The 23,920-nt window shown below is 49.4% G+C and overlaps 1 protein-coding gene across 2 annotated transcripts in view; it reads right to left on the reverse strand.

The window, feature by feature from the left end:
* Positions 1 to 23,122, reverse strand: part of gaa2 (alpha glucosidase 2) — a 36,696-nt gene extending 13,574 nt beyond the window's left edge. Inside the window, exons 1-16 of one of the 2 annotated variants that reach the window (XM_042316472.1) lie at positions 22,976 to 23,122; positions 22,283 to 22,366; positions 20,028 to 20,582; positions 17,666 to 17,811; positions 16,074 to 16,239; positions 15,667 to 15,769; positions 14,379 to 14,498; positions 14,174 to 14,292; positions 12,894 to 13,025; positions 11,003 to 11,113; positions 9,022 to 9,135; positions 7,953 to 8,037; positions 7,676 to 7,793; positions 5,437 to 5,570; positions 3,762 to 3,913; positions 2,117 to 2,265 (exon numbers count right to left, since the gene is read on the reverse strand). In XM_042316472.1, coding sequence (XP_042172406.1) covers positions 2,117 to 2,265; positions 3,762 to 3,913; positions 5,437 to 5,570; positions 7,676 to 7,793; positions 7,953 to 8,037; positions 9,022 to 9,135; positions 11,003 to 11,113; positions 12,894 to 13,025; positions 14,174 to 14,292; positions 14,379 to 14,498; positions 15,667 to 15,769; positions 16,074 to 16,239; positions 17,666 to 17,811; positions 20,028 to 20,582; positions 22,283 to 22,366 — 2,288 coding nt within the window. In that variant the 5' untranslated portion in view covers positions 22,976 to 23,122. Of the gene's footprint in view, positions 1 to 2,116; positions 2,266 to 3,761; positions 3,914 to 5,436; positions 5,571 to 7,675; positions 7,794 to 7,952; positions 8,038 to 9,021; positions 9,136 to 11,002; positions 11,114 to 12,893; positions 13,026 to 14,173; positions 14,293 to 14,378; positions 14,499 to 15,666; positions 15,770 to 16,073; positions 16,240 to 17,665; positions 17,812 to 20,027; positions 20,583 to 22,282; positions 22,367 to 22,721; positions 22,932 to 22,975 lie in introns of those variants that run through there. The other variant, XM_042316473.1, reaches the window with a different exon arrangement.
* Between the last annotated feature and the right edge of the window lie 798 nt (positions 23,123 to 23,920).

Consider the following 23,920-nt stretch of genomic DNA (forward strand, 5'->3'; position numbering starts at 1 on the left):
TCCCAGTGTGTGTGTGTGTCCCAGTGTGTGTGTGTGTGTGTGTGTGTGTGTGTGTCCCAGTGTGTGTGTGTGTGTGTCCCAGTGTGTGTGTCCCAGTGTGTGTGTGTGTGTGTCCCAGTGTGTGTGTGTGTGTCCCAGTGTGTGTGTGTGTCCCAGTGTGTGTGTGTGTCCCAGTGTGTGTGTGTGTCCCAGTGTGTGTGTGTGTGTGTGTGTGTGTGTGTGTGTGTCCCAGTGTGTGTGTGTGTGTCCCAGTGTGTGTGTGTGTGTCCCAGTGTGTGTGTGTGTGTGTGTGTCCCAGTGTGTGTGTGTGTGTGTGTGTCCCAGTGTGTGTGTGTGTGTGTGTCCCTGTGTGTGTGTGTGTGTGTGTGTCCCAGTGTGTGTGTGTGTGTGTCCCAGTGTGTGTGTGTGTGTCCCAGTGTGTGTGTGTGTCCCAGTGTGTGTGTGTGTCCCAGTGTGTGTGTGTGTGTGTGTGTGTGTGTGTGTAGTGTGTGTGTGTGTGTCCCAGTGTGTGTGTGTGTGTGTGTGTGTGTGTGTGTGTGTGTGTGTGTGTGTGTGTGTGTGTCCCAGTGTGTGTGTGTGTGTGTGTGTGTCCCAGTGTGTGTGTGTGTGTGTGTGTCCCAGTGTGTGTGTGTGTGTGTGTCCCTGTGTGTGTGTGTGTGTCCCAGTGTGTGTGTGTGTGTGTGTGTCCCAGTGTGTGTGTGTGTGTGTGTGTGTGTGTGTGTCCCAGTGTGTGTGTGTGTGTCCCAGTGTGTGTGTGTGTGTGTGTGTCCCAGTGTGTGTGTGTGTGTGTGTGTGTGTCCCAGTGTGTGTGTGTGTGTGTGTGTGTGTGTGTGTGTGTCCCAGTGTGTGTGTGTGTGTGTCCCAGTGTGTGTGTGTGTGTGTCCCAGTGTGTGTGTGTGTGTGTGTGTGTGTGTCCCAGTGTGTGTGTGTGTGTGTCCCAGTGTGTGTGTGTGTGTGTCCCAGTGTGTGTGTGTGTGTGTGTGTGTCCCAGTGTGTGTGTGTGTGTGTGTCCCAGTGTGTGTGTGTGTCCCAGTGTGTGTGTGTGTCCCAGTGTGTGTGTGTGTCCCAGTGTGTGTGTGTGTCCCAGTGTGTGTGTGTGTCACAGTGTGTGTGTGTCCCAGTGTGTGTGTGTGTGTGTGTGTGTGTCCCAGTGTGTGTGTGTGTGTGTCACAGTGTGTGTGTGTCTCAGTGTGTGTGTGTGTGTGTGTGTCCCAGTGTGTGTGTGTCCCAGTGTGTGTGTGTCCCAGTGTGTGTGTGTCCCAGTGTGTGTGTCCCAGTGTGTGTTTGTGTGTTTGTGTGTGTCCCAGTGTGTGTGTGTGTGTGTGTGTGTGTCCCAGTGTGTGTGTGTCCCAGTGTGTCACAGTGTGTGTGTGTCCCAGTGTGTGTTTGTGTGTGTCCCAGTGTGTGTTTGTGTGTGTTTGTGTGTGTCCCAGTGTGTGTGTGTGTGTGTGTCCCAGGCTGTGTGTGTGTGTGTGTGTGTCCCAGTGTGTGTGTGTCCCAGTGTGTGTGTGTCCCAGTGTGTGTGTCCCAGTGTGTGTGTGTCCCAGTGTGTGTGTGTCCCAGTGTGTGTGTGTCCCAGTGTGTGTGTGTGTGTGTGTGTGTGTCCCAGTGGTGTGTGTGTGTGTGTCCCAGTGTGTGTGTGTGTGTGTGTGTCCCAGTGTGTGTGTGTCCCAGTGTGTGTGTGTGTGTGTGTCCCAGTGTGTGTGTGTGTGTGTCCCAGTGTGTGTGTGTCCCAGTGTGTGGTGTGTGTGTGTCCCAGTGTGTGTGTGTCCCAGTGTGTGTGTGTGTGTGTGTGTGTGTGTCCCAGTGTGTGTGTGTGTGTGTGTCCCATGGTGTGTGTGTGTGTGTGTGTGTCCCAGTGTGTGTGTGTGTGTGTGTGTCCCAGTGTGTGTGTGTGTGTGTGTGTCCCAGTGTGTGTGGTGTGTGTGTGTGTGTGTGTGTGTGTGTGTGTGTGTGTGTACAGGTGTGTGGGTGTGTGTGTGTCCCAGTGTGTGTGTGTGTCCCAGTGTGTGTGTGTGTGTGTGTGTGTGTGTGTCCCAGTGTGTGTGTGTGTGTGTGTGTCCCAGTGTGTGTGTGTCCCAGTGTGTGTGTGTCCCAGTGTGTGTGTGTAACTCACTCGAACAGCAGAGGGCGAGCGACGGTGTGTCCGTGTGTGTGTGCGCGGTGGAACAGCGTGTAGAGCAGAGGGAACAGAGAGGAGCGGAGCAGCAGAGACTGTTTCATGGCTGAACAGGCTGCAGGGCTGAACGCTGGGGGGTCCTGAGGCTGGGAGGAGAGACACAGAATATACAGGCTGGAGGGCTGAACGCTGGGGGGTCCTGAGGCTGGGAGGAGAGAGACAGAATATACAGGCTGGAGGGCTGAACGCTGGGGGTCCTGAGGCTGGGAGGAGAGAGACAGAATATACAGGCTGGAGGGCTGAACGCTGGGGGTCCTGAGGCTGGGAGGAGAGACACAGAATATACAGGCTGCAGGGCTGAACGCTGGGGGTCCTGAGCTGGGGGGAGAGACACAGAATATACAGGCTGGAGGGCTGAACGCTGGGGGTCCTGAGGCTGGGAGGAGAGAGACACAGAATATACAGGCTGGAGGGCTGAACGCTGGGGGTCCTGAGGCTGGGAGGAGAGACACAGAATATACAGGCTGGAGGGCTGAACGCTGGGGGTCCTGAGGCTGGGAGGAGAGACACAGAATATACAGGCTGGAGGGCTGAACGCTGGGGGTCCTGAGGCTGGGAGGAGAGAGACACAGAATATACAGGCTGGAGGGCTGAACGCTGGGGGTCCTGAGGCTGGGAGGAGAGAGACACAGAATATACAGGCTGGAGGGCTGAACGCTGGGGGTCCTGAGGCTGGGAGAGAGAGACACAGAATATACAGGCTGGAGGGCTGAACGCTGGGGGTCCTGAGGCTGGGAGGAGAGACACAGAATATACAGGCTGGAGGGCTGAATGCTGGGGGTCCTGAGGCTGGGAGGAGAGACACAGAATATACAGGCTGGAGGGCTGAACGCTGGGGGTCCTGAGGCTGGGAGGAGAGACACAGAATATACAGGCTGCAGGGCTGAACGCTGGGGGTCCTGAGGCTGGGAGGAGAGACACAGAATATACAGGCTGGAGGGCTGAACACTGGGGGTCCTGAGGCTGGGAGGAGAGAGACAGAATATACAGGCTGCAGGGCTGAACGCTGGGGGTCCTGAGGCTGGGAGGAGAGAGACACAGACTTTTCTATGACAGTTTGTGTCAGGGCCACATTGGTGGAGTGGGGGAGGCACATTGGTGGAGGGGGTGGGCACATTGGTGGAGGGGGGCACATTGGTGGAGGGGGAGGCACATTGGTGGAGGGGGGGCACATTGGTGGATTGGTGGAGGGGGGCACATTGGTGGAGGGGGAGGCACATTGGTGGAGGGGGGAGGCACATTGGTGGAGGGGGGGAGGCACATGGTGGGGGGGGGAGGCACATTGGTGGAGGGGGAGGCACATTGGTGGAGATGGGAGAGGGGGAGGCACATTGGTGGGAGGGGAGGCACATTGGTGGAGGGGAGGCACATTGGTGAGGAGGGAGGCACATTGGTGGAGGGGGGGGCACATTGGTGGAGGCACATTGGTGGAGCCTAGGGCACATTGGTGGGATGGGGGCACATTGGTGGAGGGGGCACATTGGTGGAGGGAGGCACATTAGATACCAGCCTAGTTCCATGTGGGGAGATGACATTGGTGGAGGGGGCACATTGGTGGAGGGGGGCACATTGGGGGTCTTACCTTCTGGTCGATAGAGTTGTGGTTGCGTGTGAAAGGGTAGAAGGCTCCTAGCTGAGTCCAGCGGACACACAGCTCCTCCTCAGTCTGCTCACTGAAGCCACAGACATCAGCCCCCACCAGGGGAACACCCAGGAGGTTAAAGGTTAACATACCTGGAGGGGGAGGGAGGGAGAGAGAGAAGGCACAGATATCAGCCCCCCACCAGGGGAACACCCAGGAGGTTAAAGGTTAACATACCTGGAGGAGGAGGGAGAGAGATGAGACATGATTAGATACCAGCCTAGTTCCATGTGACAGAGAGAGAGATGAGACATGATTAGATACCAGCCTAGTTCCATGTGACCTCTAGAGAGAGATGAGACATGATTAGACACCAGCCTAGTTCCATGTGACAGAGAGAGAGATGAGACATGATTAGATACCAGCCTAGTTCCATGTCAGAGAGAGAGAGATGAGACATGATTAGATACCAGCCTAGTTCCATGTGACAGAGAGAGAGAGAGATGAGACATGATTAGATACCAGCCTAGTTCCATGTGACCTCTAGAGAGAGATGGAGAGATGAGACATGATTAGATACCAGCCTAGTTCCATGTGACAGAGAGAGAGAGATGGAGAGATGAGACATGATTAGATACCAGCCTAGTTCCATGTGACCTCTAGAGAGAGATGAGACATGATTAGATACCAGCCTAGTTCCATGTGACAGAGAGATGAGACATGATTAGATACCAGCCTAGTTCCATGTGACAGAGAGAGAGATGAGACATGATTAGATACCAGCCTAGTTCCATGTGACAGAGAGAGATGAGACATGATGATTAGATACCAGCCTAGTTCCATGTGACAGAGAGATGAGACATGATTAGATACCAGCCTAGTTCCATGTCAGAGACCTCTAGAGAGAGATGAGACATGATTAGATACCAGCCTAGTTCCATGTGACAGAGAGAGATGAGTCTGAGCCTAGATGAGACATGATTAGATACCAGCCTAGTTCCATGGGACAGAGAGAGATGAGACATGATTAGATACCAGCCTAGTTCCATGTGACAGAGAGAGATGAGACATGATTAGATACCAGCCTAGTTCCATGTGACAGACAGAGAGATGAGACATGATTAGATATCAGCCTAGTTCCATGTGACAGAACTAGAGATCTAAGAGTCTCATGAGACATGATTAGATACCAGTCTCAGTTCCTGTTCCATGGAACTGACATGGATCTAATCATGTCTCATCTCTCTCTCTCTGTCACATGGAGACTGAGACATGATTAGATACCAGCCTGGAACTAGGCTGGTATCTAATCATGTCTCATCTCTCTCTCTCTGTCACATGGAACTAGGCTGGTATCTAATCATGTCTCATCTCTCTCTCTGTCACATGGAACTAGGCTGGTATCTAATCATGTCTCATCTCTCTCTCTCTGTCACATGGAACTAGGCTGGTATCTAATCATGTCTCATCTCTCTCAACCTGGTTACAGAATGGAGAACAGTCCTGCACTACTCAGAAAACATATTTACAACTTTTACCAAGTAGAAACATCAAATACTGTAAAACCGTCCATAATAACACAAATCCTGATAGGATATTTTGGACATATCGCCCAGCCCTAGTGTGTGTGTGTGTGTGTGTGTGAGTGTGTGAGTGTGTGTGTGTGTGTGTCTACCTGCTATCGAGGTGTACATGTCCTTCCAGTGACTCCTGTTGTCTCCAAGCCAGTGTCCAGAGTATTGGCCTTGACTGGGGAAGGTGGAGCGAGAGATCACAAACGCTCTCTTCCCTAACATACGCTTCAGAGCACTGGGGAGGAGGGAGGGAGGTGGAGAGAGAGGGAGGGAGGGGGAGAGGGAGGGGTGGGAGAGAGGGAGGAGGTGGGGGAGGGCGGGAGGGAGGGAAGAGAAGAGAAAACATATATATTGGGCCGTCAAAGAAAACTCAATTGTATCCTAGTTAGGTGGTGTGTTGGCCACGTCTGACTGTATCCTAGTTAGGTGGTGTATTGGTCACGTCTGACTGTATCCTAGTTAGGTGGTGTATTGGTCACGTCTGACTGTATCCTAGTTAGGTGGTGTATTGGTCACGTCTGACTGTATCCTAGTTAGGTGGTGTATTGGTCACGTCTGACTGTATCCTAGTTAGGTGGTGTGTTGGTCACGTCCGACTGTATCCTAGTTAGGTGGTGTATTGGTCACGTCTGACTGTATCCTAGTTAGGTGGTGTATTGGTCACGTCTGACTGTATCCTAGTTAGGTGGTGTATTGGTCTGACTGTATCCTAGTTAGGTGGTGTATTGGTCACGTCTGACTGTATCCTAGTTGTGTCTGACTGTATCCTAGTTAGGTGGTGTATTTCACGTCTGACTGTATCCTAGTTAGGTGGTGTATTGGTCGACTGTATCCTAGTTAGGTGGTGACGTCCGACTGTATCCTAGTTAGGTGGTGTATTGGTCACGTCTGACTGTATCCTAGTTAGGTGGTGTATTGACTGTCATTGGTCGTCTGACTGTATCCTAGTTAGGTGGTGTATTGGTCACGTCTGACTGTATCCTAGTTAGGTGGTGTGTTGGTCACGTCTGACTGTATCCTAGTTAGGTGGTGTATTGGTCACGTCTGACTGTATCCTAGTTAGGTGGTGTATTGGTCACGTCTGACTGTATCCTAGTAGGTGTGTCTGACTGTATCCTAGTTAGGTGGTGTATTGGTCACGTCTGACTGTATCCTAGTTAGGTGGTGTATTGGTCACGTCTGACTGTATCCTAGTTAGGTGGTGTATTGGTCACTAGTGGTGTCTGACTGTATCCTAGTTAGGTGGTGTATTGGTCACGTCCGACTGTATCCTAGTTAGGTGGTGTATTGGTCACGTCCGACTGTATCCTAGTTAGGTGGTGTATTGGTCACGTCCGACTGTATCCTAGTTAGGTGGTGTATTGGTCACGTCCGACTGTATCCTAGTTAGGTGGTGTATTGGTCACGTCCGACTGTATCCTAGTTAGGTGGTGTATTGGTCACGTCCGACTGTATCCTAGTTAGGTGGTGTATTGGTCACGTCCGACTGTATCCTAGTTAGGTGGTGTATTGGTCACGTCCGACTGTATCCTAGTTAGGTGGTGTATTGGTCACGTCCGACTGTATCCTAGTTAGGTGGTGTATTGGTCACGTCCGACTGTATCCTAGTTAGGTGGTGTATTGGTCACGTCCGACTGTATCCTAGTTAGGTGGTGTATTGGTCACGTCCGACTGTATCCTAGTTAGGTGGTGTATTGGTCACGTCCGACTGTATCCTAGTTAGGTGGTGTATTGGTCACGTCCGACTGTATCCTAGTTAGGTGGTGTATTGGTCACGTCCGACTGTATCCTAGTTAGGTGGTGTTGGTCACGTCCGACTGTATCCTAGTTAGGTGGTGTTGGTCACGTCCGACTGTATCCTAGTTAGGTGGACTGTCATCGACTGTATCCTAGTTAGGTGGTGTATTGGTCACGTCTGACTGTATCCTAGTTAGGTGGTGTATTGGTCACGTCAGACTGTATCCTAGTTAGGTGGTGTATTGGTCACGTCAGACTGTATCCTAGTTAGGTGGTGTATTGGTCACGTCAGACTGTATCCTAGTTAGGTGGTGTATTGGTCACGTCCGACTGTATCCTAGTTAGGTGGTGTATTGGTCACGTCTGACTGTATCCTAGTTGTGTCTGACTGTATCCTAGTTAGGTGGTGTATTGGTCACATCTTACTGTATCCTAGTTAGGTGGTGTGTTGGCCACGTCTGACTATATCCTAGTTAGGTGGTGGCTATAGTGTATTGGTCACGTCTTTAAAAATGAAAGTGAGTCAGTGACAGAGTGTGTACATGTCTGTCTGACTGTATCCTAGTTTGGTGGTGTAACAGAGTGTGTATGTGTCGTACTGACCGTGCCGAGGCCTTAGCTTCTAGAAGTCCATACAGGCTGTGCATGTTGTAGTGAGACGAGGTCTTCTGGACAGCAGAGGCACACAGGGTCTTAGCCCTCAACAACCCTCCTAATATACCTAGAGGGAGAGAGAGAGGAAGTGAGAGAGAAATGAGAGAGAGGTGAGAGAACGAGGGAGAGAGAGAAATGAGAGAGAGGTGAGAGAACAAGAGGTGAGAGAGAGAGAGGAGGGAGGGCAGAGAAAGAGAGCAAGATGAGAGAGGTGTGTGTGTCTCACCAGGTGTGTACGGAGGGTTCTCCAGCTCGGTGTCAGGACAACCAACGGTCGACCCGTCCACGAAGCTAGATGGCTCGTTCATGTCCTAGGCAGGAAGTGAGAGGGGTCAGAGGGCAAAGCCGTTCACAATATCTGACTCCAGACTGACACAGGAAAACACACACACACGGTTAGATGACAGCGCACACACACACACACACACACACACACACACACACACACACGGTTAGATGACAGCGCACACACACACACACACACGGTTAGATGACAGCACACACACACACACACACACACACACAAGGTTAGATGTCAGCACACACACACACACACACACACACAAGGTTAGATGTCAGCACACACACACACACAAGGTTAGATGACAGATGACAGCACACACACACACACACAGTTAGATGACAGCACACACACACACAAGGTTAGATGACAGCACACACACACACACACAGTTAGATGACAGCACACACACACACACACAGTTAGATGACAGCACACACACACACACACAGTTAGATGACAGCACACACACACACACACACAAGGTTAGATGACAGCACACACACACACACACAAGGTTAGATGACAGCACACACACACACACACAAGGTTAGATGACACACACACACACACACACACACACACACAAGGTTAGATGACACACACACACACACACACACGGTTAGATGACAGCACACACACACACACAGGTTAGATGACACACACACACACAGGTTAGATGACACACACAAGGTTAGATAGATGACAGCACACACACACACACACACACAAGGTTAGATGACATCACACACACACACACACACAAGGTTAGATGACAGCACACACACACAAGGTTAGATGACACACACACACACAAGGTTAGATGACATCACACACACACACACACACACACGGTTAGATGACAGCACACACACACACACACACACACAAGGTTAGATGACAGCAGCACACACACACACAAGGTTAGATGACAGCACACACACACACACACACACACGGTTAGATGTCAGCACACACACACACTCTTACGCACGATCCAGAGTCCGTCGAAGGGAACTTTGTCGTGGAACCTCTTGAGATTGTCGTACCACCACTCATGGGTCACATCATCAGAGAAATCAGGAAACGATGTCAGACCTGGCCACACCTGAGAGAGGTGAACAACATAGGAGAGGAGAGAGAGAGAGAGAGAGGTGAACAACATAGGAGAGGAGAGAGAAGGGTGAACAACATAGGAGAGGAGAGAGAGAGAGAGAGGTGAACAACATAGAGAGAGAGAGAGAGAGAGAGAGAGGTGAACAACATAGGAGAGAGAGAGAGAGGTGAACAACATAGGAGAGGAGAGAGAGAGAGGTGAACAACATAGGAGAGGAGAGAGAGAGAGAGAGAGAGAGAGGTGAACAACATAGGAGAGAGAGAGAGAGAGAGGTGAACAACATAGGAGAGGAGAGAGAGAGAGAGAGAGAGAGGTGAACAACATAGGAGAGAGAGAGAGAGAGAGAGAGAGGTGAACAACATAGGAGAGAGAGGTGAACAACATAGAGAGAGAGAGAGAGAGAGAGAGAGGTGAACAACATAGGAGAGGAGAGAGGTGAACAACATAGAGAGAGAGAGAGAGAGAGAGGTGAACAACATAGGAGAGGAGAGAGAGAGAGAGAGGTGAACAACATAGAGAGAGAGAGAGAGAGAGAGAGGTGAACAACATAGGAGAGGAGAGAGAGAGAGAGAGGTGAACAACATAGGAGAGGAGAGAGAGAGAGAGAGAGAGAGGTGAACAACATAGGAGAGAGAGAGAGAGAGAGAGGTGAACAACATAGGAGAGAGAGAGAGAGAGAGAGAGGTGAACAACATAGGAGAGGAGAGAGAGAGTGGTGAATAACATAGGAGAGGAGAGAGAGAGTGGTGAATAACATAGGAGAGAGAGAGAGAGTGGTGAATAACATAGAGAGAGAGAGAGAGTGGTGAACAACATAGGAGAGGAGAGAGAGAGTGGTGAACAACATAGGAGAGAGAGAGAGAGAGTGGTGAACAACATAGGAGAGAGAGAGAGAGAGAGAGAGAGAGAGGTGAACAACATAGGAGAGGAGAGAGAGAGAGGTGAACAACATAGGAGAGGAGAGAGAGAGAGGGCAAGGAAAAAGAGAGGTAGTTGACTTTATTGATCAACAGAAATGTGCCTTCTGCTTATCCCAGAGAAACAAACACACAGGTTAAAGAGGCTGGAGCAGAGGGGGGCGCAGTAAACCTTTTTAGAGGTTAATGGTCTTGCTCAAGGGCACAACGGCAGGCAGGATACGGCATGTAGCCATCAGCCCACTTCCTCCAGCTGCTGGTCCATCTCTCTCTACCCTCTATGAGACCTCCAGCTGCTGGTCCATCTCTCTCTAACCTCTAGGAGACCTCCAGCTGCTGGTCCATCTCTCTCTAACCTCTAGGAGATCTCCAGCTGCTGGTCCATCTCTCTAACCTCTAGGAGACCTGCAGCTGCTGGTCCATCTCTCTCTAACCTCTAGGAGATCTCCAGCTGCTGGTCCATCTCTCTCTAACCTCTAGGAGATCTCCAGCTGCTGGTCCATCTCTCTCTAACCTCCAGGAGATCTCCAGCTGCTGGTCCATCTCTCTCTAACCTCTAGGAGAGCCCTCCAGCTGCTGGTCCATCTCTCTCTAACCTCTAGGAGACCTCCAGCTGCTGGTCCATCTCTCATCCCATACCTTCCTGGTGAGTGTGTTTCCATCTGTGTGTGTGTCTCCCTACCTTCCCGCTGAGTGTGATTCCATCTGTGTCTCCCTACCTTCCCGATGAGTGTGATTCCATCTGTGTCTCCCTACCTTCCCGATGAGTGTGATTCCATCTGTGTCTCCCTACCTTCCCGATGAGTGTGATTCCATCTGTGTCTCCCTACCTTCCCGATGAGTGTGCTTCCATCTGTGTCTCCCTACCTTCCCGATGAGTGTGCTTCCATCTGTGTCTCCCTACCTTCCCGCTGAGTGTGATTCCATCTGTGTCTCCCTACCTTCCCGATGAGTGTGCTTCCATCTGTGTGGTTGATGAAGACTCCTCTCCTCAGACCTTCGTCATACGGCCAGTACCCTCCTTCTGGCTGGACACTGCTGATACCTGGGTCCTGTAGAGGGAGGAGAGGGTTAGTACCCCTAGAGGGGGGAGGAGAGGGTTAGTACCCCTAGAGGGGGAGGAGAGGGTTAGTACCCCTAGAGGGGGAGGAGAGGGTTAGTACCCCTAGAGGGGGAGGAGAGGGTTAGTACCCCTAGAGGGGGAGGAGAGGGTTAATACCCCTAGAGGGGGAGGAGAGGGTTAATACCCCTAGAGGGGGAGGAGAGGGTTAATACCCCTAGAGGGGGAGGAGAGGGTTAAGAGGGTTAATACCCCTAGGGGGGGGAGGAGAGGGTTAACACCCCTAGAGGGGGGAGGAGAGGGTTAACACCCCTAGAGGGGGAGGAGAGGGTTAACACCCCTAGAGGGGGAGGAGAAGGTCAACACCCCTAGAGGGGGGGAGAGAGGGTCAATACCCCTAGAGGGGGAGGGGGAGGGTCAATACCCCTAGAGGGGGAGGGGAGGGTTAATACCCCTAGAGGGGGAGGAGAGGGTTAACACCCCTAGAGGGGGAGGAGAGGGTTAGTACCCCTAGAGGGGGAGGGTTAATACCCCAGAGGGGAGGAGAGGGTTAATACCCCTAGAGGGGGGAGGAGAGGGGTAATACCCCTAGAGGGGGAGGAGAGGGTTAACACCCCTAGAGGGGGAGGAGAGGGTTAACACCCCTAGAGGGGGTAGGAGAGGGTTAACACCCCTAGAGGGGGAGGAGAGGGTCAATACCCCTAGAGGGGGAGGAGAGGGTCAATACCCCTAGAGGGGGAGGGAGGGTTAATACCCCTAGAGGGGGAGGAGAGGGGTAATACCCCAAGAGGGGGAGGAGAGGGTTAATACCCCTAGAGGGGGAGGAGAGGGTCAATACCCCTAGAGGGGGAGGAGAGGGTCAATACCCTAGAGGGGGAGGAGAGGGTCAATACCCCTAGAGGGGGAGGAGAGGGTTAATACCCCTAGAGGGGGGGAGAGGGTTAATACCCCTAGAGGGGGAGGAGAGGGTTAATACCCCTAGAGGGGGAGGAGAGGGTTAATACCCCTAGAGGGGGAGGAGAGGGTTAATACCCCTAGAGGGGAGGAGAGGGTTAATACCCCTAGAGGGGGGGAGGAGAGGGTTAACACCCCTAGAGGGGGAGGAGAGGGGTAATACCCCAGAGGGGGAGGAGAGGGTTAATACCCCTAGAGGGGGAGGAGAGGGTTAGTACCCCCCCAGAGGGGGGAGGAGAGGGTTAACACCCCTAGAGGGGGGGGGGAGGGTTAATACCCCAAGAGGGGGAGGAGAGGGTTAATACCCCTAGAGGGGGGAGGAGAGGGGTAATACCCCTAGAGGGGGGGAGGAGAGGGGTAATACCCCTAGAGGGGGGAGGAGAGGGTCAATACCCCTAGAGGGGGAGGAGAGGGTCAATACCCCTAGAGGGGGAGGAGAGGGTCAATACCCCTAGAGGGGGAGGAGAGGGTCAATACCCCTAGAGGGGGAGGAGAGGGTTAATACCCCTAGAGGGGAGGAGAGGGTTAATACCCCTAGAGGGGGGGGAGGAGAGGGTTAATACCCCTAGAGGGGAGGAGAGGGTTAATACCCCTAGAGGGGGAGGAGAGGGAGTAATACCCCTAGAGGGGGAGGAGAGGGGTAATACCCCTAGAGGGGAGGAGAGGGTTAATACCCCTAGAGGGGGGAGGAGAGGGGTAATACCCCTAGAGGGGGAGGAGAGGGGTAATACCCCTAGAGGGGGAGGAGAGGGTTAATACCCCTAGAGGGGGGAGGAGAGGGGTAATACCCCTAGAGGGGGAGGAGAGGGTTAACGTACCAGAATCATGACGTAGCGCTGTCCGTGGCTGTGCAGGTCTTTCACCATGTCAGGCAGGGTCGAGAAGGCCGTGGGGTCAAAGGTGAAGTCTAGAGAACGGTCCATGTAGTCTATATCATTCCACTGCACATCCTGGAACACACACACACACACACACACACACACACACACACAGTTATTCCACTGCACATCCTGGAACACACACAAACACACACACACACACACACACACACAGTTATTCCACTGCACATCCTGGAACACACACACACACACACACACACACACACACACACATATAAACACACACACAGTTATTCCACTGCCTGTCAAGGAAGACAGTCCCTGTTCCATGCAGAAGAGAACTGTGAACACACTGAGGGAGTCAGCGGAACGTAGCTGAGGTATTCTATAGTTCCTCATGTTCTCTATACACACATATATACACACACACTGAGGGAGTCAGTACCTGAGGTATTCTATAGTTCCTCATGTTCTCTATACACACATATATACACACACACTGAGGGAGTCAGTACCTGAGGTATTCTATAGTTCCTCATGTTCTCTATACACACATATATACACACACACACTGAGGGAGTCAGTACCTGAGGTATTCTATAGTTCCTCATGTTCTCTATACACATATACACACACACACTGAGGGAGTCAGTACCTGAGGTATTCTATAGTTCCTCATGTTCTCTATACACACACATATACACACACACACTGAGGGAGTCAGTACCTGAGGTATTCTATAGTTCCTCATGTTCGATACACACATATACACACACACACTGAGGGAGTCAGTACCTGAGGTATTCTATAGTTCCTCATGTTCTCTATACACACACACACTGAGGGAGTCAGTACCTGAGGTATTCTATAGTTCCTCATGTTCTCTATACACATATATACACACACACTGAGGGAGTCAGTACCTGAGGTATTCTATAGTTCCTCATGTTCTCTATACACATATACACACACACACTGAGGGAGTCAGTACCTGAGGTATTCTATAGTTCCTCATGTTCTCTATACACACACACACACTGAGGGAGTCAGTACCTGAGGTATTCTATAGTTCCTCATGTTCTCTATACACATATATACACACACACACTGAGGGAGTCAGTACCTGAGGTATTCTATAGTTCCTCATGTTCTCTATACACATATATACACACACACTGAGGGAGTCAGTACCTGAGGTATTCTATAGTTCCTCATGTTCGATACACACATATATACACACACACTGAGGGAGTCAGTACCTGAGGTATTCTATAGTTCCTCATGTTCTTGACAACATCCCAGGTGGCATTGCTACTTCCGTAACCCCAGCGACAGAGATGGTACCCCAGCGCCCAGTAGACAGGCATGGCGGGGTAACCTGAGAGAGGTGACGGCGAGAATCAGACAGTGACGACTTCTAAGGACACGAGGAAGAAATAGATCATAATCTTTCTGTAGACTGACCTACGACCTCCAAATACTGTCCAATCACAGAGGCCGGATCGGGACCCAGAAAGACGTAGAAGTCCAGGATCCCACCGATGGTACGCCAGGTGATGGCAGGGCCCGGCTGGAGGACCACGTCTACAGAACAAACATCCACAGATCATTCATAAACACACCATAAAGACCACACAGCATCACTCAGACATCAATGGAGATTCAAGATACTGAACGTAAAAGGGAAGGAAATGGAACAGGCCAGCGCCTGACCCACCGCGTCCCAGGTAAACAGGAGCTATAGTAAAGGTAGTAATGGTAGTAATGGGACGTGGCCACTGACCCATCATGTCCCAGGTAAACAGGAGCTATAGTAAAGGTAGTAATGGTAGTAATGGGACGTGGCCACTGACCCATCATGTCCCAGGTAAACAGGAGCTAGAGTAAAGGTAGTAATGGTAGTAATGGGACGTGGCCACTGACCCATCATGTCCCAGGTAAACAGGAGCTAGAGTAAAGGTAGTAATGGTAGAAATGGGATGTGGCCACTGACCCCATCGTGTCCCAGGTAAACAGGAGCTAGAGTAAAGGTAGTAATGGTAGAAATGGGACGTGGCCACTGACCCATCATGTCCCAGGTAAACAGGAGCTAGAGTAAAGGTAGTAATGGTAGAAATGGGACGTGGCCACTGACCCATCATGTCCCAGGTAAACAGGAGCTATAGTAAAGGTAGTAATGGTAGAAATGGGACGTGGCCACTGACCCATCATGTCCCAGGTAAACAGGAGCTAGAGTAAAGGTAGTAATGGTAGAAAGGGACGTGGCCACTGACCCCATCGTGTCCCAGTAAACAGTAGCTAGAGTAAAGGTAGTAATGGGACGTGGCCACTGACCCATCGTGTCCCAGTAAACAGTAGCTAGAGTAAAGGTAGTAATGGGACGTGGCCACTGACCCATCGTGTCCCAGTAAACAGTAGCTAGAGTAATGGTAGTAATGGGACGTGGCCACTGACCCATCGTGTCCCAGTAAACAGTAGCTAGAGTAATGGTAGTAATGGGGACGTGGCCACTGACCCATCGTGTCCCAGTAAACAGTAGCTAGAGTAAAGGTAGTAATGGGACGTGGCCACTGACCCATCGTGTCCCAGTAAACAGTAGCTAGAGTAATGGTAGTAATGGGAGCCACTGACCCATCGTGTCCCAGTAAACAGTAGCTAGAGTAATGGTAGTAATGGGACGTGGCCACAGGACCCATCGTGTCCCAGTAAACAGTAGCTAGAGTAAAGGTAGTAATGGGACGTGGCCACTGACCCATAGCGTTGCTGTTGAGCAGGAAGAATCCATGTGCTGTCCCCGTCCCTCCCTCATCCATGGCCAGGTAGAAGGGATGAACCCCGTACAGGTTAGTCAGCTCCTACAGACACAGGATATAGAATAGAGTCACGGTCAGGTTGAAGGGATGAGGTCCTACAGAGACAGGATATAGAATAGAGTCACGGTCAGGTTGAAGGGATGAGGTCCTACAGACACAGGATATAGAATAGAGTCACGGTCAGGTTGAAGGGATGAGGTCCTACAGACACAGGATATAGAATAGAGTCACGGTCAGGTAGAAGGGATGAGGTCCTACAGACACAGGATATAGAATAGAGTCATGGTCAGGTAGAAGGGATGAGACCGAGACGGTCAATATGTGGTCTGGAGATGGGAGCCGTTACCGTGGGCGCCACGTCTCTAGCCCACATGGTGAGGGTGTTCCAGTGGATGTCGTGTAGGAAGGAGGAGCGGTGTTCTCCCAGCCCATAGATGTACTGACTGGACAGACTGCTGGACAGCTGGAGGAACTGGTCACAGTAGAACAGAGGAGCTACCGTGGTGTTGAGGCTGGGGGGGGAACAGAGAGAGACAACATGAAGACAGACACACAACATGAAGACAGACACACAAGCACAGGCATTATGTTAAATCAAAATAAACTATCCCAATTCCCAGATTACTCCAACCAGACTACAGAGAGAGACAGAGAGAGAGAGAGAGAGAGTAGAGAGTAGCGACTACGGAGAGAGAGTAGCGACTACAGAGAGAGAGTAGCGACTACAGAGAGAGTGTAGAGACTACAGAGAGAGTGTAGAGACTACAGAGAGAGTGTAGAGACTACAGAGAGAGTGTAGAGACTACAGAGAGAGTGTAGAGACTACAGAGAGAGTGTAGAGACTACAGAGAGAGAGTAGAGACTAGAGAGACAGAGTAGAGACTAGAGAGACAGAGTAGAGACTAGAGAGACAGAGTAGAGACTACAGAGAGAGAGAGACAGAGAGAGAGAGAGAGTAGAAACCACAGAGAGAGAGACAGAGTAGAAACCACAGAGAGAGAGAGAGAGAGAGAGAGACAGAGAGAAAGAGAGAGAGAGAGAGAGAGTAGAAACCACAGAGAGAGAGAGAGAGAGTAGAAACCACAGAGAGAGAGAGAGAAAGTAGAAACCACAGAGAGAGAGAGTAGAAACCACAGAGAGAGAGAGAGAGTAGAAACCAGAGAGAGAGAGAGAGTAGAAACCACAGAGAGAGAGAGAGTAGAAACCACAGAGAGAGAGAGAGAGAGAGTAGAAACTACAGAGAGACAGTAGAAACTACAGAGAGAGTAGAAACCACAGAGAGAGAGAGAGAGTAGAAACTACAGAGAGACAGAGTAGAAACCACAGAGAGAGAGAGAGAGTAGAAACCACAGAGAGAGAGAGTAGAAACCACAGAGAGAGAGAGAAACCACAGAGAGAGAGAGAGTAGAAACCACACAGAGAGAGAGAGAGAGAGAGTAGAAACTACAGAGAGACAGTAGAAACTACAGAGAGAGTAGAAACCACAGAGAGAGAGAGAGAGTAGAAACTACAGAGAGACAGAGTAGAAACCACAGAGAGAGAGAGAGAGTAGAAACTACAGAGAGAGAGAGAGAGAGAGAGAGAGAGTAGAAACCACAGAGAGAGAGAGTAGAAACCACAGAGAGAGAGAAAGTAGAAACCACAGAGAGAGAGAGAGAGAGAGAGACAGAGTAGAAACCAGAGAGAGAGAGAGAGAGAGAGAGACAGAGTAGAAACCAGAGAGAGAGAGAGAGAGAGAGTAGAAACTACAGAGACAGAGAGAGAGAGAGAGTAGAAACTACAGAGAGAGAGAGAGAGAGAGAGTAGAAACTACAGAGAGAGAGAGAGAGAGAGAGAGTAGAAACTACAGAGAGAGAGAGAGAGAGAGTAGAAACTACAGAGAGACAGAGAGTAGAGAGAGTAGAAACTACAGAGAGAGAGAGAATAACTCATGCATACAGCACAGCTCCTGTGGACGTTCTCTTAACGATGATGCCAAACGGCTCATTGGATAGCTCCACAGAGTAGGCGGGACTAGAGGCCTTCTCTGTGGCCTTGGGCACGGCGATTGGCACCTCGAACCGCGACTCAGACGGGTCGGTGATCTGAACATAACAAAAGAGAGATGAATGATATGACGGCCAAAGACCCCAGAGATCTGACACAGGGACTGAATTCATGTGTGTGTGCACTTCTGCCTATGTGTGTGTGTGTGTGTGTGAGAGCGAGCATTAATGTGTGTCTATACAGTACATTCATGTGCATCTGTCTGTATTTATGTGTGTGTGCGCACTTCTGCCTGTGTGTGTGAGCATTAATTTGCATGTGTGTGCATTAATGTGTCAGTATGTATGTATGTATGTATTGGTGTGTGTGTGTGTGTGTGTGTGTGTCAGTATGTATGTATTGGTGTGTGTGTGTGTGTGTGTGTGTGTGTGTGTGTGTGTGTGTGTGTCAGTATGTATGTATTGGTGTGTGTGTGTGTGTGTGTGTCAGTATGTATGTATTGGTGTGTGTGTGTGTGCGTCACTATGTATGTATTGGTGTGTGTGTGTGTGTGTGTGTGTGTGTGTGTGTGTGTGTGTGTGTGTGTGTGTGTGTGTGAGTATGTAGTATGTATGTATTGGTGTGTGTGTGTGTCAGTATGTATGTATTGGTGTGTATAAAGTCCATTCATGTGCATCAGTATGTACAGTGGGGCAAAGAAGTATTTAGTCAGCCACCAATTGTGCAAATTCTCCCACTTAAACAGATGAGAGAGGCCTGTAATTTTCATCATAGGTACACTTCAACTATGGCAGACATGAGATGAGAAAAAAAAATCCAGAAAATCACATTATAGGATTTTTTAATGAATTTATTTGCAAATGGTGGAAAATAAGTATTTGGTCAATAACAAAAGTTTATCTCAATACTTTGTTATATACCCTTTGTTGGCAATGACAGAGGTCAAACTTTTCTGTAAGTCTTCACAAGGTTTTCACACACTGTTGCTGGTATTTTGGCCCATTCCTCCATGCAGATCTCCTCTAGAGCAGTGATGTTTTGGGGCTGTTGCTGGGCAACACAGACTTTCAACTCCCTCTAAAGATTTTCTATGGGGTTGAGATCTGGAGACTGGCTAGGCCACTCCAGGACCTTGAAATGCTTCTTACGAAGCCACTCCTTCGTTGCCCGGGCGGTGTGTTTGGGATCATTGTCAAGCTGAAAGACCCAGCCACGTTTCATCTTCAATGCCCTTGCTGATGGAATGTTTTCACTCAAAATATCACCATACATGGCCCCATTCATTCTTTCCTTTAAACGGATCAGTCGTCCTGGTCCCTTTGCAGAAAAACAGCCCCAAAGCATGATGTTTCCACCACCATGCTTCACAGTAGGTATGGTGTTCTTTGGATGCAACTCAGCATTCTTTGTCCTCCAAACACAACGAGTTGAGTTTTTACCAAAAAGTTATATTTTGGTTTCATCTGACCATATGACATTCTCCCAATCTTCATCTGGATCATCCAAATGCTCTCTAGCAAACTTCAGACGGGCCTGGACATGTACTGGCTTAAGCAGGGGGACACGTCTGGCACTGCAGGATGAGTCCCTGGCGCCGTAGTGTGTTACTGATGGTAGGCTTTGTTACTTTGGTCCCAGCTCTCTGCAGGTCATTCACTAGGTCCCCCCGTGTGGTTCTGGGATTTTTGCTCACCGTTCTTGTGATCATTTTGACCCCACGGGGTGAGATCTTGCGTGGAGCCCCAGATCGAGGGAGATTATCAGTGGTCTTGTATGTCTTCCATTTCCTAATAATTGCTCCCACAGTTGATTTCTTCAAACCAAGCTGCTTACCTATTGCAGATTCAGTCTTCCCAGCCTGGTGCAGGTCTACAATTTTGTTTCTGGTGTCCTTTGACAGCTCTTTGGTCTTGGCCATAGTGGAGTTTGGAGTGTGACTGTTTGAGGTTGTGGACAGGTGTCTTTTATACTGATAACAAGTTCAAACAGGTGCCATTAATACAGGTAACGAGTGGAGGACAGAGGAGCCTCTTACAGAAGAAGTTACAGGTCTGTGAGAGCCCGAAATCTTGCTTGTTTGTAGGTGACCAAATACTTATTTTCCACCATAATTTGCAAATAAATTCATTAAAAATCCTACAATGTGATTTTCTAGATTTTTCTCTTTCTCATTTTGTCTGTTATAGTTGAAGTGAACCTATGATGAAAATTACAGGCCTCTCTCATCTTTTAAGTGGGAGAACTTGCACAATTGGTGGCTGACTAAATACTTTTTGCCCCACTGTATGCATTGGTGTCCTCCCTGGCTCCTCACCCTGACTCGGAGCCTGTTGTCTGTCTCATAGAGGAGCTCCAGCTGTAAGGTCAGAATGTCTTTAGGGTAGTAGGTCTTCACCGTCTTCACCAGAGTTCCCGTCTGACCCAAGTCTGTGGCGTTAACAGACACCAGGGAGTAGGAGGGGAACCCAGGAGGGTAGAAACACCAGGGAACACCGTTCCTCCCCGGGGCAGGGGGGGAGGAGGAGGCAGGGATGAAGCAACAGTTCCTCGCCTCACACAACTCCCTGGTCACCACCACCCCTCTCTCTGGGTAGCAGTCAAACCTCCAGGCCTCTGGGACCACTCCACAAGCCTGGGGCTCTGGTAGGGCTCTACTCCCGTCTCCCCCACCCGTCCCTGGGGAGCCCCTGGGCGGCGGGGCCCTGTGGGGGACGCTGTTGGAGGGGGCTTGGAGCCAGAAGATGGTCACTAGAAGCCAGAGGCCACAGACCAGGAGCAGCAGGGAGCCCAGGGATATTAGAGCCGTGGTGGCAGAACAGGAGGGCCTCCGGGGCAGCAGGGGGCGCTCTGTCTCCTCTGGGTCCTTCCCCTGAAATCACAACGACAGTTACAGTTTGACTGCAATACGACACAATACTAAACAGTAGAGTACAAGGCAGTACAACACACTGGTGTAGTCTGGGTAAGAACGTTAGCCCTGCAGGAGCCTATCTCCTGTTTCTGCAGTGTGAGGCAGCTTGGTGTACCAGTACACCCCCTGGACAGGACACTAGTCAATTACCTGAGTGCCAGTCTGTTTCTGCTCTTTTGTAAAAAAGCCGCCCCGATGTTTGGGCAGGAAAATCCCAGAGGGAGTTGGTGACAGAGTAGAAACAGACTGGCACTCAAGCTACTCCGGTAGAGAGTCAATGTGCAGGGGTTCGAAGCAGTTGAGGTAATATGTACATACACAGTACCAGTCAAAATGTTGGACACACCTACTCATTCAAGGGTTTGACTTTATTTGTACTATTTTCTACATTGTAGAATAATAGTGAAGACATCAAAACAATGAAATAACACATATGGAATCATGTAGTAACCAAAAAAGTGTTAAACAAATCCAAATATTTGAGATTCTTCAAAGTAGCCACCCTTTGCCTTGATGACAGCTTTGCACACTCTTGGCATTCTCTCAACCAGCTTCATGAGGTAGTCACCTGGAATGCATTTCAATTAACAGGTGTGCCTTGTTAAAAATACATTTGCGGAATTTATTTCCTTCTTAATGTGTTTGAGACAATCAGTTGTGTTGTGACAAGGTAGGGGTGGTATACCAGAAGAGCCCTGTTTGGTAAAAGACCAAGTCCATATTATGGAAAGAACAGCTCAAATAACTAAAGAGAAATGAGTCCATCATTACTTTAAGACACGAAGGTCAGTCAATCAGGAAAATGTTAAGAACTTTTAGTTTCTTCAATTAAAGTGCCGTCGCAGAAACCATCAAGAGCTGTGATGAAACTGTCTCTCATGAGGACCGCCACAGGAAAGGAAGACCCAGAGTTACCTCTGCTGCAGAGGATACGTTCATTAGAGTTAACTATCTCTCATGAGAACCGCCACAGGAAAGGAAGACCCAGAGTTACCTCTGCTGCAGAGGATACGTTCATTAGAGTTAACTATCTCTCATGAGGACCGCCACAGGAAAGGAAGACCCAGAGTTACCTCTGCTGCAGAGGATACGTTCATTAGAGTTAACTATCTCTCATGAGGACCGCCACGGGAAAGGAAGACCCAGAGTTACCTCTGCTGCAGAGGATACGTTCATTAGAGTTACCTCTGCTGCAGAGGATACGTTCATTAGAGTTACCTCTGCTGCAGAGGATAAGTTCATTAGAGTTAACTATCTCTCATGAGGACCGCCACAGGAAAGGAAGACCCAGAGTTACCTCTGCTGCAGAGGATAAGTTCATTAGAGTTACCAGCCTCAGAAAACAGCAATTAACTGCACCTCAGATTGCAGCCCATATAAATGCTTCAGAGTTTAAGTAACAGACATCTCAACATAAACAATATTTGGATTTGTTTAACACTTTTCTGGTTACTACATGATTCCATATGTGTTATTTCATAGTTTTGATGTCTTCACTATTATTCTACAATGTAGACAATTACTAAAAAAAATAAAGAAAAACCCCTTGAATGAGTAGGTGTGTCCCAAACTTTTGACTGGTACTGTAGGGTTGGGGTAAAATGTGACCACATTACTATACATGACAGAATCCCACGAGAGTGTCAGGTAGTTCTCACCTCCTCCCGTACAGGAGCCTCCTCTGAAGCAGCAGCGTTGGTGAACTGGACATCCTCTGGGCTCAGTCTCTTATAAGACACCATCTACACAGAGACCAGGACAACGTAGACGGGTGAGGACACTACAGATAGCGGCATATCAAACCCAGTGTTTGGTTTACAGATACTGTAAAGACCTGTGTACACACATCTCCAGTGATTCGACTGTATATCATATAGTTAGATAAGATTGCATACATAGCTTCATAAATTGGACATTGCCGAATAGCCTTGCTAGACTTTCGACCCGTAGACAGCCAACACAAGCGGTGCTGTAAATGCCAAAGGTGAATTTATCTGGCCACCTCGGCTGGGGATACAAGCTGAGTTTACCTCAACTCCACGATATCGCATTACAGGGATTTAATAAACAAAAACGAGACTGTGAAAGTAAGGTTACCTAAACAAGGAGCTAGTTAGTATCCCTCTAACTTAGCTTGCGTGCCGTTTCACCAAAGTATCCACGATAAATGTGTTATTGATGAAACGTCCTCTGCCACATAACACAGGATGGTGAAGGACGAGGCTTTGTGAGGACAGTAAACATTAGCTGGTTAGCCCTGTAGCCAACATTAGGCTTGTTTGAGTAGCTATCTAACCTTAATTTCCTTGGATAAGAGATAAAAGAAAGCGACACCCACGAACGTTTCTTACCTCGACTGTTTGTCTCGGGTTTTCCACTAATAATAATAATAATAATAATAATAATAATAATAATACAAGTTCCCTCGATGTAGGTTTTTTGAAAACGTGTCTAGCATGCCGTCGTCTCTCCTTCCTGAAACAAGTTGTTGTTCTCTCTTCTGTTCTTCTTCGGGGGATTTAACGGCGGTCGGGATTCACCGTTAACGGTGCACTACCGCCACCTACTGTACTGGAGTCAGAGAAACGGAAGAACTCAATCAAATCTGACAGCCCTGTATCTCTTAATTAAATAAATAAAAAATAAAACAAAAAGCTTGGATACTATATCTGTGGAGGTTCTACCCAGTCACCTCTTTACACTTTGTGCCCAGGCAAGTCCCAGGCAGTGAGGTCAAAGATGGTGGATAAATGATGTCCCACTCAGGCTGTTTCCCATTGAAACAAAAAATATTCATTTCCGTTCTGCTCTACAGGGTGGCTCTCCCTTTGACACCAATGCATTAGCAGCTAGTGCTAGTCTGCGACGTTCATTAACCATATATGGACCAGAAAAAAAAAATAGGGAGTGGGATGTCTTGCATTCTCTTCCATCTCTGCTGAGGTGCGTTGACGGTGCAGAACAGGGCAGCCTTGTTGTTTCGCTGTTCGAGTCAAAATCAGAGACGGTTAGCGAGCTGAAACATCCGCATCGGGGAATAATTCTAATGTTCAGTATGTAGCAGCACATTAAATGTGTGAACGTCAATATATCAAATAATATGTTTTGAAGTGACTTGGGTTTTCCTATCAGATGTAATGACTAATTCAACCAGCTGTTTCCAACCCCAAGACTGGTCAAACAGGGTTTCAACTCGAGTTTGGGAAACCCTGAGGTAAAGGACGGCCTCCTCACTTCCATCCTCGCCCCCTCCACCCCCCACATGGGCTGGGCCTCATCCCCCTCCACCCCCCACA

The sequence above is a fragment of the Oncorhynchus tshawytscha genome, unplaced genomic scaffold, assembly GCF_018296145.1.
Source record: "Oncorhynchus tshawytscha isolate Ot180627B unplaced genomic scaffold, Otsh_v2.0 Un_contig_3519_pilon_pilon, whole genome shotgun sequence".
NCBI classification, from domain to species: Eukaryota; Metazoa; Chordata; class Actinopteri; order Salmoniformes; family Salmonidae; genus Oncorhynchus; species Oncorhynchus tshawytscha.